The 14756-nt window shown below is 35.5% G+C and overlaps 1 protein-coding gene across 1 annotated transcript in view; it reads left to right on the forward strand.

Moving 5' to 3' along the window:
- NFX1 (nuclear transcription factor, X-box binding 1) overlaps positions 1–14756 on the forward strand; it is a 78087-nt gene that overhangs the window by 27240 nt on the left and 36091 nt on the right. The window contains 9 exon segments of the mRNA XM_066339576.1: positions 2572–2677; positions 9090–9149; positions 9151–9180; positions 10866–11005; positions 11937–12036; positions 12176–12326; positions 12328–12394; positions 13101–13198; positions 14534–14564. Coding sequence (XP_066195673.1) covers positions 2572–2677; positions 9090–9149; positions 9151–9180; positions 10866–11005; positions 11937–12036; positions 12176–12326; positions 12328–12394; positions 13101–13198; positions 14534–14564 — 783 coding nt within the window.

Below are 14756 nucleotides of genomic sequence, written 5' to 3' on the forward strand. Positions count from 1 at the left end.
TGCAAAGAAAAATCGTTTTGTCATTTTGATTCTTTTTTGGTAATATAAATTTCAGTATTGGTGCTCGTTTGCTTACATGCCTGAAACTTAATTTAAAAAAAAAAATTACTGACATTGGAAGGTGGCTGCACAGAGAATCATATGTATGCTGCTTGAAAAATAGAAAGTAAATACTAAGTCCCAAGTGGTAAATATTTTCTTATCATTATGTAGAAATAGCGATTTTTATGGAATGAAAAATGGTAGATTTTGGCTGATGTCTTGTGAGCTTTCCTTTTATAGAAGGAATGGAGTGATCTGCATGTGTTTATGTCTTTCTTTGTGGCAAGATACAGTAAAGTAATACACGACTTAAGGATACAACTACCTAAACCTTTAAATTGATTCAGCAATTTTGTGATTTATGTTGTTCAGGGACACATGGAGGTTAAATAGGAAAAGATATTCAGGGTTTTCACACCTCTGTGTAGATATATGTTTAATTAAAAAGGTAAATGGCATGCGTACAGCACTCACCAAGCCATAAAGATAAAACAAAAAGGAGAAATGAATTACATTACTTAATTGCATAAATGTGAGAAGTTTTGTTTGGAATCTATATTTCTGTGATCTATATTGTTTTCACATAGCTTTCTCTTCCTTAAATCAGAGTCAGTGGAAACTTTCAGCTCACTTTCTAGAAAACAGAATGTTCTGAAGTTGAGGCAGAAACTTGTAGCAATGGAGAGCAAAGGCACAGACACCCTTGCATGCAAAGAGAATCTCCTTATTGTAGAAAACACCTTTCTTAAATACCTTTAGTTTCCACCAGACATAACCAAAACTTAAGAGAAGAAGAGCACCCACTGTTTGCTCAGCTGCAGTGCTGCTATCCACGCATCTCACCACCAAATCAGCTTCCCACTCACATTCAATCCATGGGTCTCTCCCCACAACTGATTTTCACCCCCACTGACCTTTAACTGCTTAGCCTGCATTTAAGGGATCCTCCAGGGCTTTCTGGTAAACATAACCATTAATGAATTTACCAATTATAAACCTGTATCCCATAGAAACTGTGTCAGTAAACTTGCCCTAAAGAAGCTAGATTTGCTAAAATAGGAGAGTTTTATCTTTTTATCTTGATGTGTCAGTCAATCAGTTAGAAACAGTGCAATGCAGTTATGACAGTGGGTGAAATCTTATGGATATAGGGGTAGTAATTCAGTTATTAAGGGTAATAATTCGGTCAGTTAGGATGAATTGATCATGAATGAAATTAGACCAAATGAAATTAAACTTCTGTCTCTTAAATAGGGAACAATTTTCCTGAGCCTAAAGACTGTTTCATGGTTTAGAAAATCTACAGTAACAACCTTAAATTGTCTGTGGAATTATTACTTGCAGAGCACCATGTAGAACAAAGAGTTTAATCTTCTGTAGGTAATTTTTACATTAATTATATATAATTTGGACATCATCAGTCACCTCTGCAAAAACTATTTTCTGTTTGATGTAAAGTACTAACTATGTGCTGTGTAGTTAAGTGTGGAATTTTTTTTTCACCCTTTCACCCATGAGGAAATTCCTAGCTTCTTTTTCTTCTAAAGCTTCAGATTTTTGTGACTTTCCTGGGCATTTAATTAGTTTAATTGAAATTTCAGGTGAATAAATGCTATCTGTAGTGTTTATTCATATTTTCCTAACTTAAAATTGGTACAATATACAAAAGTATATTAAAGAAATAAAATTTTGTAACTATGTCACCAGAAGTACATTTTCTCATTGCTTTTGATTGTCACAACCTAAATTTGTAACATTGGCTCAGTTGCTTCACTGTTAATTTAATTCCTCTCTTGCAGAAAGCCAAGAGAATGTTAATGGTGGCAATTAACCTTAACCCTGATGACTGTCTCATGCACTTAGAGCTGTGAAATTTGATGATAATATCTCCGATTAATAAAAATGCAGTTTAGTGCTTATCTGAAATACAGAATACTTGAAGCTAACATACATCTTGTTTAAGACTTCTGCTTCATTCATCAAAATTCATTAACTTTTAGTATCTAGATTAATGTAGAATTTGCTTCTTTTTATAGAAGTGACTTTCATAATTTGCCCTCTCATTTGATTCTGTATTCCCCATCACCATACTTGGTAGATTTTACTTTCTGGGATTGGTATCTTTTTACTTGGTTTCTTTTTTTATTGTTTTTTTCCCTGCTGCATTGAGACGACAAGGGAGTTTCACTCTTCAGTTTTCTTAGCTACTGTGCAGCCTGATCAGCTACAGGGGGCTTTTAGTTTTCATGTATTTTATCGGTTTAATTTAATTTATCAGCTACCTCCATGTCTGCTGATTGAGAATACATAAGGAAGAATATTCTGGGCTTGCTATTGCAACAGTACTTTCTTTAAAAAGAAGTTGAGTATGTATCAGTACAGGAAAACATAAACGTTTGTGTAGTTTTTTTGTCAAAGATGACTACCTGCCAGTATTAAAGATACTGCTTTTTCTCTTTTGTATGTTTTTCACAAATTCAGTCTGGTATTCAAAGCAGTAAGTATATTTTTGTCCTTGACATGATTTAGGCAAGGTACACAATCCGGAATGGAACAGAAATGAAATCCCACATAGCTGCGGGGAACTTTGTGGAAAGAGGAGGCAGTGTTTGGACTGTCCACATCTTTGTAACATGTAAGTAATGATTTATCGTACGGACATTGAAATGATTTAGGGAAAATTTCTGAAGACTGTATCTGCTTATTTTTTGACTCCAGGATATGCTTAGAGATATAGAATCTATAGAGGTTTATAGTTCAGCTGAAGCCTGAAAGAAATGAAAAGTCTAAAAGCTCTTTGTGTTGGTATGTCTAAAGTGAGTTCATATGAGAGTATGAACACAAGGTCTACAATAATTGTAGCAACATTTCTGTCATGTTTTAGAAACTGACCCAGCTCTCTGACTTGGTTTCAAGAATTTCCATTGAAGTAGAGAAATAATAGTGTCTTGAAAGCAACTCTGAACATGTCCAGTGGTCCACCAGATTTTTTAGGTGCTGTTATTCATGTAGAAGTGTTTGAGTATCTTAATCCGAGATCAGTGCTACTTGTTTAAACTGAAAGATCACGTCACCACTTCTTTCCTCTGCTTTTTTGCCTTTTTTTTTTTTTTTTTTTTTTAAGCTTGTAAACTATTGAGGATTAAAGGACATTTGTATTTCTTTTATTGTTAAGACCATCAGATAGTTTAACCAGAATCCCTCATGGAGATTTTAATCAGTATGTGTAACTTAGATTGGTTTTGCTAATACTTTACTAGTATAATTCAGTGAAGAGAGGCAAAGGAGGGCACCTCTGTTTTCAATTTTGAATGCTTTACATTAGTTGTTTTTTTTTTAGTAGTGTAGTAGCATTGCTAAGATTAACACCATTACATGATCTTTTTCAATGTATGAATATGCTTGCTAGTCAGAAACATGAATGGTATGTTGCTCCTATTGTATCTAGCTTCAGTTTCTGTAGAAGTTCATCCTTAACATCTGTTCATGTTTCTGGTCTTGGAAATTTTTGATATAAGCAGTTGTTTCTGCTCTTGGTACATGGTAAAAAACTTGAGTCATTCCAACAAATAGATTGTTGTCTGACACTTATTCCAGGATTTGCTGAAGCTTGGAAATTTACTAGAACTTTACTCTAAACTTCATGTTTAATGTATTCTGTTTCAAATACATTTCAACATTTTATTGAATGTCAGAATAATTCTTTAGTACATCTTTCCCACATACAAAAATGTTCTATTAGATTTCTTTTTGATATTAGATTGAATTTATATTTATGCATCATGTATTTATGCACACAGATTTGCATTTTGTTTAATTAAGTATCATAACAGCTTTCTTAATTTATAGAATCATGCTAGATTAGATTAACTTTCAGACTACATTTGATGTAGCTCAACCAGAACACTGATTCTCTTGGAGACTTCTGCATCTCCGGAGAGGCATATGTTTTCTGGACCTGTCTTTGCCTAATCAGAAAATAAGCAGACTTCTTAATCACTTGAGAACTCTCTGACTGCAATTTGTTGCCTTGTAAACTTTTCCTATAGAGGTTGGAAGCAGATGTTCTTCTCTTCTTTCCTGTCCTAGTCTACAGCAGATGCTCAGTCTTGGCATTCTCTTTGGGAGTCTTGTGAAGAATAGTAACAATATTGTGACATTGGGGGCACTACAAATTCTTAGTCTCTTAAAGTCCGATCTGCGTAAAAGCCATGAAAATTGAGTCCCAACTTGTGACCAGTTGTAGCATATTTAAAAATCTTTCAGCCTTATGTTTCACATGAGTAAAACCATGATGAAGTCATCCAGTCCTGGAGGTAAGGCAACAGTAGGCATGCAGATCAAGATAATGGGTAACTATGATACTATGATAACTTATGATAGTGAACTAGAGAGGAATGCATCAGTGTTGCCAGTTTTGGACATTCCTCTGTATTGGACACTTCTTTCTCCCGTATGGGAATCTTTGGTGTCTGTGAGAACACAGGCAGCTATCATCTATTGTATCAGAAGCAAGCAGAAACTTGGTTCCCTCTTGCTGTATCAGTGGTGGGACTGGAGATGCAGAGCTTTATTGTTGAATGCCGACAATAAGTCTGGATCGTGATCTATGTCTGGGCCTGAGATTTTCTCAGGAGAAGTGCTCAAGGTAGATGTTGCCATCTGGGGCCAGGGATCTATTTCATGGTTCTTGCTTAAGTTTGGATGATCTCAGAACCTTTTCTTATAAGCCTTTATTTTTTTGGATTGTGGATTTGCTGTGTGCCATTTTCCCCTCCTCCCACATGTTCCCGTAAGGTGATAAGATTTATACCAAGACTGTCATTCTGTTTGCAGATATCCTAAAAGCTGTTCTGTTTTTCCTTTTCAACACCACAACCCATTTTGGTGAAAATAAGTAAAGGTAAATTATATTGGTGTACTGCCAATTGACAGGGGTGATTTAAAGGACATAGACACCAATGGAAGGAATGGTCTTTTTTTTCAGTGAATATTAAGATAACACCAAAGTAAAATACACGTTCAATAAAACTACATGCTTGGCTTTGGCAACAAGTAAAAATAAGCAAGGCGATTGCACCTAGTCATTTACTGTACGAGAGAAAGGATTAGTAATTGAGAAAGACAGATGCATCACCAATTGCCTAGATACTTCAGCATCATCCAGAGTCCACATGCACTGGGAAACTCCGTTTTGCAGTGAGGACCCTAGAGAACCCTTCCCAGCAATTTGGAAAATCCTAAATGTTGAGTCTACACCTGTAGGTGAGATCTTCCAATTTGCCCTGAAAGTGGGTCCGGCTTTTATAGGCCCAAATCAGCAAGTTGAAGGGACTGATTATATTTTAGCACAGATATACCTGAATCTGATGGTGTGTCTTCCTGACCTGCCAGGCCAGGACTTGGCCAGAGCCCAGCCTTGGCTGGGAGGCTTTCTTCTAAAAATGTCCTACCACCAAGCCTCTATTCGGTCAGTTAGGAAAATTTCTTAAAATTATACATGTCTTGCAGATTTCAATTGCACAAGGTTATGTGAAAGTGTCTACAGCAGGCAATTTGGTATTAAACAGCAAGCCTAAGTTTTCGGTCATCTATTTTAGCTAAATAATACTGGTGGTGTTAGTCACACAGTGCTTGGGATCTATCTGGTAAGTCAGCTCTGGCTTAGGCTTACTGCGCAGGCCTGAGCACATCAACTGGTTTAGTAGTAAATCTAATATTTACTCGAATTTATTGAAATGGTAACAATTTATATAAACAGCTGTTTTGTCAGAGCTGAGGAACAGGCAAACAGCTGTTTGAAAAGGGAATGCTTTGCATACCTTTTTCTAGTGTTACGCTGTGACATGCATAACGCTTCTCAGGCTGAGTTCACATTTTTAGTTTAAAAACACTGAAATTGCTTTTGCAGTGTTAGGTTCTACATCAAAGAAACACCTTCAATAAAATGTTCCTGATAATAACTTCATGACAAAAACCTCTTTTAAGACTCTGAAGTTCTCCCTGCCAACTGGAACTATGCAAGGCCTTGAGAGCATTTGAAAAAGGTCTTATGAAGGCAGTAGATGAATTTTCTCTCTATTAATGTAAATTTTAGTATCTGAACTTTCTTCATAGATCTTGGGTGCTGCTGTAATCTTTTCTACAGCAGTAGAAGTCTCTTTTTTTGCTCTGTCAGGCAAATGGAAGTTTAATTTTTCCTCTGTTTAGATATCTCTATCTTCAGAACTTTCTTGTGTGTAGTAAAGCATCCCAACTCCCGAGTGGGGCATCTCTGTATAAGGAAAAAGTTTCAGTTTACCTTTAGACATTTTAGAAAGTTTAACTAGAAAGGTTCTGTGCCCTTCTCATTGTAATTTGCTCAGTGCCAAGAGAGAAGCACTGTTGGACCTTGTTACCCTGCTTCAAATCCTGTACCTCTCCCTATTGGCAGCAAGCCAAATTGTCACTCCTAAAACATTAAGTATTCAGGAAGAAGCACAAAGGAACTAGAGAGCTTTTTTGGAGTGTTTCTAGCAGGGTATCAGAAGTTTTCTCGGATGCCTGTGTGCGGCTTTTCTTTTGTTTTCTGTAATGTTTGTTATTTTTCATTTATTAAACCTTTACTTTATAAAACACCTCTGCAGGGTAGTCTTGCCAAAATTATTTTAAGCCAATCTGTAAGGGCTGGATCCTCATTTACAGGTATCATTTATCAGGTATTCATAACACTCTGGACGCGTGTTAAACTGTATCACTGGTACACCAGTTCTCTAGAGCAGCAGCAGTAAATTGCAATATAATCCTCCATGCTAATGATAGATTATGAAGTTTCAGTTAAAAAACCCTCTGCATTCACCAACAGTTAATACTGAAGTCTTCAGCCTGTCTTTCTGAGTTTAGTTTGCAACACTGTCAAGTCATTTAACTTAGCTTTTTGGTTAATCCCCTAAACCAGGACTAAAACTCTAAAGGTATCACCCATCTTTTTCATCTAAGGACATTTTCTGCACTTCCTGTGCATGTCTCTATGCTGAATGAAATTTGAATTTCAGTCTTCGTTGTTGTATGGATCAAGTATGTCATAGAAGTGTAGCCATACTGTAGCTTCTGCCTAAACTAAATTGTACTAGAGACTGTTGCATGTGTATCTGTAGGGATGCATAAAGAATACATATTTCAGAAGTCAGAAGTTTGATTTCAAAGCATTGGTTTTTGCATTACTAGAATTTTTCTGTTTGTATTAAAAATAGGTCAGAAAACTGTCTCAGAAACACACATTGTCAAAACTTCGAGATGTCTGAAAATTAATTGTGTGATACTGTTCTAACAAAACAAATCTTACTATAAGATACAGTCTACTTTTACCAGTGTTTATGACTTTAAAATATTTGTGATCAATGTAAATTCCTGTTGTGTGATACAGTATCATCAGAAAGTGCCAGGAGTGGGGTTATGGAAGAAATCTTAACATTGCTTGTATATGAGAGTGTTGAGAGAAATAATACACCAGGTAAAAAACTTAACATGATAAGACTTCTGAAGATGATGTGCCTTCTCACTTTTCCAAGTTATGACGTAGATAATAGTATTCTGAATTTATATCTGCTTTAATCTGCCTCCTAAGTTCCTAAGTTGGCATCCAGCCTTTAGAATTCTACATGCATCTCTGAGAATTGAAGTCAAGACAGTGAAATATATGGTGCAAGCCTTTTATGAAGGGTTTTCTTGTATGTTGCAGAATGCTTATTAATTCTCATTATCTCAAGTTCCAAGTTTTAGTTAATTTAGTGGTAAGCTTTCTTCCTGCTTTACTGTGTATCCATCCAGTTTTTCTTTTTTTTTTCCCCTTTCTGGCTGCTCTGGTGCTTTTTCAGCTCTTCACTGTGTCATAAAACTGACCTATAAAAACATGGAGGGCTATGGTGGTTTTGGTTGTTTTTTTGATTTACTTGATGTGATGGGTGATTTTTCATTGTTTTGAATTGGATCGTTGTGTAATTGCTCGGCTTTACTGTTAGAGCTGGCCTAGGCTGAGTGATAGAATAGGCCTTTGTTGCCAGCTGGGTGGAGTGGTAGAGGAAGAAAGGAAATTAGATCACTGTTGATAAGCTGGAGGTGTGACTAAACTATATTGCGTCTGACTGTAGTAAGTGATGTACTAACTAGTACTTTTGTAGTTAAGGTCGTTCAGGAATTTAGTAGTTACCATGTACCTGGATAGTCTGTGTTTATGGGGTTTTCTGATGTTTCTGGGTTTTTTCTTTTTCTTTTGGCTAGGATGTCTGTGCTGGTCAGTCCTGGCCAATAATAATTGCTCCAAATGAGAGCTGCTGTTTTTGCAAATGGAGGGAACTGGGAGCTGGCTAAGGAATAGTGCAGACAAGATAGTTAAGTATAATTTCCCAAACCTGGACTTGTCTGTACCCAACTAAGGTCATGCATGCAGGTAGGGATCATGTAGTGTTTCTTGAAGTAGTAGGTAAGATCTGCTATATGAAGGACTGGAATTGATGACATTCACAGGAAATTGCCTTTGATAGTAATAGAAAAACTGAGGCAGACTTGCTGTGTCTCTCATGTATTACCTTACAGGAAGAGGAGCAGCACCTCTTACTGGTGGCACTAAAAGTGCTGAGTTCAAAGATAAAACCACCAGCTCAAAACAAGAAATTCATAGAGAAGTTTTTATCTCTGTGGTGCTTAAGATCACCAAGAAATAAGTATATTAATAGTTTGAACATAAGATGATTGTTTGGCTTTTATCAGTGATTAACACAGTGAGTTGATGTATGTTTGCTGGTGAAATGCAAAATATCAAACGTGTCAGTCGCAGACTTGGTTTTAGTAGTATGTTGATTTGACAGCAGCAGGAATACAGTTTTTCCTTCAACATTACTGGCCTTTGAGACTGATGCACTTGTAATAATCAAATACTTTTTTCTTGTGTTATGGACCTGCTTTCACACGTCTGCAGGTGTGAGTGTAGGAGTCCTGTATAATGTTCTGATAATGTGCTGAGGTGGGTCATGGTGGATTGTGTCTCTGGGAGTGTAATAAAGCTAAAGTTAACTTTGCTTTTTTTCTAAGTCTATGCCACCAGGACCTTGCCCTTCATGCCCAGCCTTGTGACAAAACATGTGAATGTGGACAAACAAGGTAAGAATGCTTCTACATGCAAACAAAAGTTTAGTTACTATAAGGCAAGCAATAGAACAGTTTAAAATTTTATGGTACAATTTTTTTCTTCTTATAGTTTATTAAAATATACTGAACAAAGTTTAGTCTGTACTGTAACTTTTTAATTGTGGGTTTAAATAATTGGAGAATTTTGTATTTTGAAAACATGCAGTTACTTTAACTTTTAAAGAAAGAAAGTAAAAAAAACCAAAATAGACTTGTCAATTTATGATACATGTAGCTGAATTGTCTGAGCAGTCTGTGAGTTGATTCGATTTTGAATCCCATACTAGTATTTATTCATTTTATTTGCTAAAATAAATTCAGTAGAAAGTTTCACATCTTTTCTGTCTGAATGAAATGAGGTCATTAATTGCTTAATTTCAGAATTCATAATTTTTCCAAAATAATGTGCTTTTCTTAGAAACTGTACAGAGAAGTCAATCGTGTATTCCAGACTTAAAAGCTGTATATTCCTTGCGTGTTTTGATGCATATAGTGTCATTGCTAATAGCAATACAGTACTACCTATACTGTGTGATCTCTCATAACCAGTTGGCCCTGAGTCCTTAGAATCTCTTTTCTAGTTACCTAGAACTGATTCTTTGTAATAAACTGGTTGCCTAAGCTTGTTTACCGAACAAAACAACATAAACTAATTTCAGTTTTTCAGAGCAAGATTTCATTCTTGCACTGAAGAAAGATTTTTCAGATTTTTACAATTATTTCTCAGAGTTTGAATCTAATACTATATCAATTGTAATTTCATCAGAAGAAGGTACTACAATTTCGGTGGCAGTATTTGTAGATAAAAGCACTTAGTCTTCAGCAGAAAAATTGATTGCTCATAGATTACTGAATTATTTCTTCCATAGTAATATTACATCCTTTTTATGTTTGGGGGGGGATTGATTTTTTTATTTGGATTCTGTGTTGTTGTTGTTTTTTCTGACTTCCTTCTGTCCATTTAAAAGTTTAATGGAGCAACAACTTTATTTTTTTCCCCAGATGTCAGCTACTATCACCAGACTGCTGATTTTTGTAATAGTACATTTGATGCTTAAAACCTGCTTCAAAATAGCATTTAATATGTACTGTATAAGCATCCAGGGTGTATGGCATGGTATCACCAGTGTTAGGATGTTTTAAAATTACTATTTCAAGTACACATTTTACAGCCATTGTATGAGTTTAAAAAAATAGGAGAATTGATTATTGTCCCATTTTTTGACAATTTTATTAAAAACTCTGTTATTTTCATAGACACCTGACTCACTGTTAAGGCCCTATTCCTATCTTCATTGTGTTTCATGGATTTAGGATTGTTTAAGACTTCAGAAGGATGTCTGTATTGGAAATATCTGCTTTTCTGACAACACATATATGAGTTCATACATTAGGTTCAAGTTTTAGTGTCACGTTGCATTGTTTTCCCCTGTTCTTCACAAAAAAATTCTAGTAGACTAACTACTGTGATAGTGTTTTACTTTAGTGAGGTGGAAGGGGGGAAGCGAAGGAAAAACTAGGGATGTTATTTCCCTAAAAACTTCTACTAATAAATTATGCTGCCTTTTGAAGATTTTGGCATTTTACTGGAAGTGTATTTCTCTTTTTATTAAATACTATATAGATATCAAAGTAGCTGACAGTCTATTTCTCTACAGTCATTCAGTTCGCTGTGGCCAATCAACAAAAATTCATTGTTCCAATGTATGTGGAAATACTTTAAACTGTGGAAAGCACAGCTGTACTCAAGTGTGCCATGCAGGAAAGTGTTCACCTTGCCAGTTAACAGTACAGCAAGGTAAGTACTGAAATGCTGTATGGGATATCCACCCTGTAAAAGGAAAACAAGGTGGTGGAAAGATCAGTATGAAGAGGCAAGCACTAGTTTTTAACTTAACACAACCAAAATCTATTGTTGGAATCCTGCCATGATGATTAGATGCCTTTTAGGACAGGCTGGTGATAGTGGACTACATTAGCTTGAGAGGGCTGAGTAGTGGCCTTTCAATAGCTAATAAATAATTTAAGACAGAGATGGGCATGAAGGATGAGAGACAATGAGCTTAAATTCCTTGTAACTAGCTGTAAGAGAAACATCATTTCTTGGGATTTTCAAGATCAGCTGAATAAAACACTTGAGTAATGTGGTCTGATATCATTGCTGACTGTGCTTTAGGTAAGGGTTTGGACTAACTAATCCTTTTCTTATCTGAATTGTCCTCTGATCCTGCTGAATCATTTACTATAATTTATAAGAATTAATTAGATAATACATGGAAGAAAAATAGAAAAAGGTATAGGAAAGGACATTTCAACAAGCTTCTCATGATTTCTGTAAAAATTCCCTAAACTTAGTCTTGAATGGAAATTAAATTGACTGAGATGTATGCCAGTATATAAATAACTTCATAGAACAGTTTGTACAGAGAATTGCAAGTCAATTTTCCTCAACTTTCAAGGTCATAATTACCTTGTTATATATACCACTTTACTACATAAACTTCTTGTGCACATAGTACCACTTTATCAAAACAAACAAGCTGGAATTCCAACTTCTGTAGGACAAAAAAACTTTCATTGATGAAATAAGTCTAAAGAGGAGCAACTTCTTTATCTTTCTAAAATTGGCTGTAACAATTTTTCACTTTTTACCTTCTTATATTTGCTGGAGATGTTTTGTCACTGATATTCTTTTGTGTTGTTTTCTGTGGCATATTGCTTTCTTTCAGTGTGTTACTGTGGAAGCAGCTTAAAAGAAGTATTGTGTGGATCAAAGGAAGAATTCTCTGATGGTTTTGGGAGTTTCTCATGTCAGAATATATGTGGCAAGTAAGATCACTATAATGTAGGTTTTTAAAAAGAAAAAGGTCATTCTATTCACAATGACTCATTGTGATACTCTCAGATATTTCCCATTTTAATTTTTTTTCTTGCTTTTTATTTTATTTCTTTGGGTTTTTTTCCCCAGAAAATTAAATTGTGGGAGGCACAACTGTAAGCAAATATGCCATCCTCAGCCTTGCCAGCTCTGTCCACGACTTCCACAAGTTGTATATCGTTGTCCCTGTGGTCAGACTCCTCTCAGCAAGTTACTGGAACTAGGATGTGTTGAACGTATAAATTTGCACAGATCCTATCCCATCGTGTGGAAAAACATGTGGCAAACCTCTTTCTTGTGGTAGCTATGGTATTAAAAATTTCTGTATGAAAGTATTGAAGTATATCATAGTGTCACCGAAAAGTCAGGTAAATAGAACCGCTTAACACCAAAACAGCATTAAGAAGCAGGTATTTTTATTGTGGTGCCAGCTGAAGGAGGATAACTTCATGTAATGTGCATTCCGATTCTGTGCAAACACATTGCTTATATACCTTAATTACATACATACGCTTCACAATTTGCAGAAATCTGATACATATTATAATTGCTCATTACCGTAAAACTCTCCTCCGGCTCAGTCTTGTTATGGTCTTATTTTGGCTGTGTTTGCATTCCTAAGCCAGATGTACTCTGTGCCTCAGTCCCTTTATCTTCCCTCTGGCCTTGCTCTGGAGCAGTGCACACCTCGTTCTTTGTTAAAAGTACTCAGACAAGTCTTTATTCTTAGATTAACCTTTTCCTATCAAGAATTTGAAAACAACCAAAAAGTGTCTTAATGTTAATTTCAAGAAATAAATATTTTATTAGCGATTTTGAGTTTTAACCAAAATGAGTGTAAAAGCCACTGCAGAGGTTGCAGTCTGGCTGTGTGTTCATAATAATGCTTTAAACAAGGAAATAAAACCCAGCTGTGCATAAGCTTAGTATTGTTGACCAGTGATGCTCCTATAAATATGAAGTTCCAGGTCATAGAAATTTTTTATTCTTAATATTTGTATTTTCATTTTGCTAGAGTTCATTCATACATGTGAAAGCCTTTGCCATGAAGGAGACTGTAGACCATGTTCTCACACATCAAATATTTATTGTCGGTGTGGCTTCAAAAAAAAGGTGAGTGTGTAACCATGGAAACAGTAATCTTTGCTGCTTTTTAAAGCTGTGGAGAAAAAGGAGCTGAAGAAGCATAAAGAAGTGTTCTGCTCCTTAGTGCTCCTCTAACTGATAGATGGTATCTCGTTTATACTGTGAAGTGGCAACATGCTTTTATTATGACAGGCAATTTTTAAAGTATTTTGGCAGAGTTTGAACAGAGTTCTATTGGTGTAAACAGTCCTGCAAAATCCTTTATTATTCTGGAGTATTTTTGTAGCATGAGGAATTGGTAGTGTTGCCAAGAGTAAACTGAGAGAAGAAAGGCAGCCTATTAAAACTTTATAGTATTTGCTTGTGGTCTCCTTGTAGAAGTTTTTGTAGAGACTATGTTGTTACTGATTCCTGTTCCTTTTACATTTATCTAGTGATCCTCAGCTATTGTTATTTAGTAATTATATATTTTTAAACTGTGTTACTTTCTGTAATCATAGATTTGAAATTTTTGGCTACTCTCACAACTTTGACTTTTCTGACCTCATATATCATCTGCACGTAGAGATGGCTTCTGAATATATAGGTCTGTAGATGGGCAGAAATGACTGAGAGTTTGCTAGGGGTTGGGAACAGTTTTCTCCTACAGGGTTTGCTGAGGTAGTTACGGGGGGGGTGGAATGCTTTAGGATTGCATTTTGAATCCTGAAATAAAGTACTGAGGTTTTGGGTTTAGTTTATGAAGTTTCTCACACACCAGAAAGATGCTGCTTTAAAAAGAGGGAACTACAGTGATAATTTAAATCAATTGTGAAAAATGTGATACTCAGAAATGACAGTTTGGAATATAAAGTTGTGGTGAATGGTTCAACTGTCAACAACATTATTTTCATCCATCACATTTTATTTTCATGTTGAGGTATTCAGGTATAACTTGTAGATCATAACATTTGGCTTCTTCCTTTCTTCCATCAAACTTGAGTTTTTGGGCCAATTGGTCAAAGCACAAATTTATGCACTTTTGTCAGTATTTTCTGGAAGAGGCTCTGTTGTTTTCCATTACGCAGATTTCTGGTTTCTTGGGACAAGCCTGACTCTCTCAGTGGCACTTAATTCTGCTGAATTAAGTAGAGAATACAAAACTGCATTTTTAAAAATTGGTATTGAATCTTTAAGGAACAATATAGTATTAAAAGATTTGAGGATATTGTTTCCAGTTTTTATTTCCTGTTTGTATACAGATGTGTTATAGACAAGGAAACTGAGTGTGCTTCTTCTTTCATGTAACCAAGTGTTTTCTAGATAAATATATTTCAGTTGGTTCATCTGTTTTAATCTAATGGCTCCCTGTTTGTTTCCTAGGAAATCCCATGTGCTCTTCTCAGAAATAAAGGTACAAGATTATGATACATACATAATTGTAAAAATTGTTTAAAAATTATCACAGCTCATAATAATTTGGGGTTTGACTGACAAAGTTGGCAAACAGATGATCCGTTCTGCATCTTTATCCAGACTTCTATGCCAAGTTGGTTATTTCAGCTGCTTGTTCATGGTACTGGTCATGCTGCTATGTTTGGGGAAA

This window comes from Sylvia atricapilla, chromosome 1 (assembly GCF_009819655.1).
Source record: "Sylvia atricapilla isolate bSylAtr1 chromosome 1, bSylAtr1.pri, whole genome shotgun sequence".
Lineage (NCBI taxonomy): Eukaryota > Metazoa > Chordata > Aves > Passeriformes > Sylviidae > Sylvia > Sylvia atricapilla.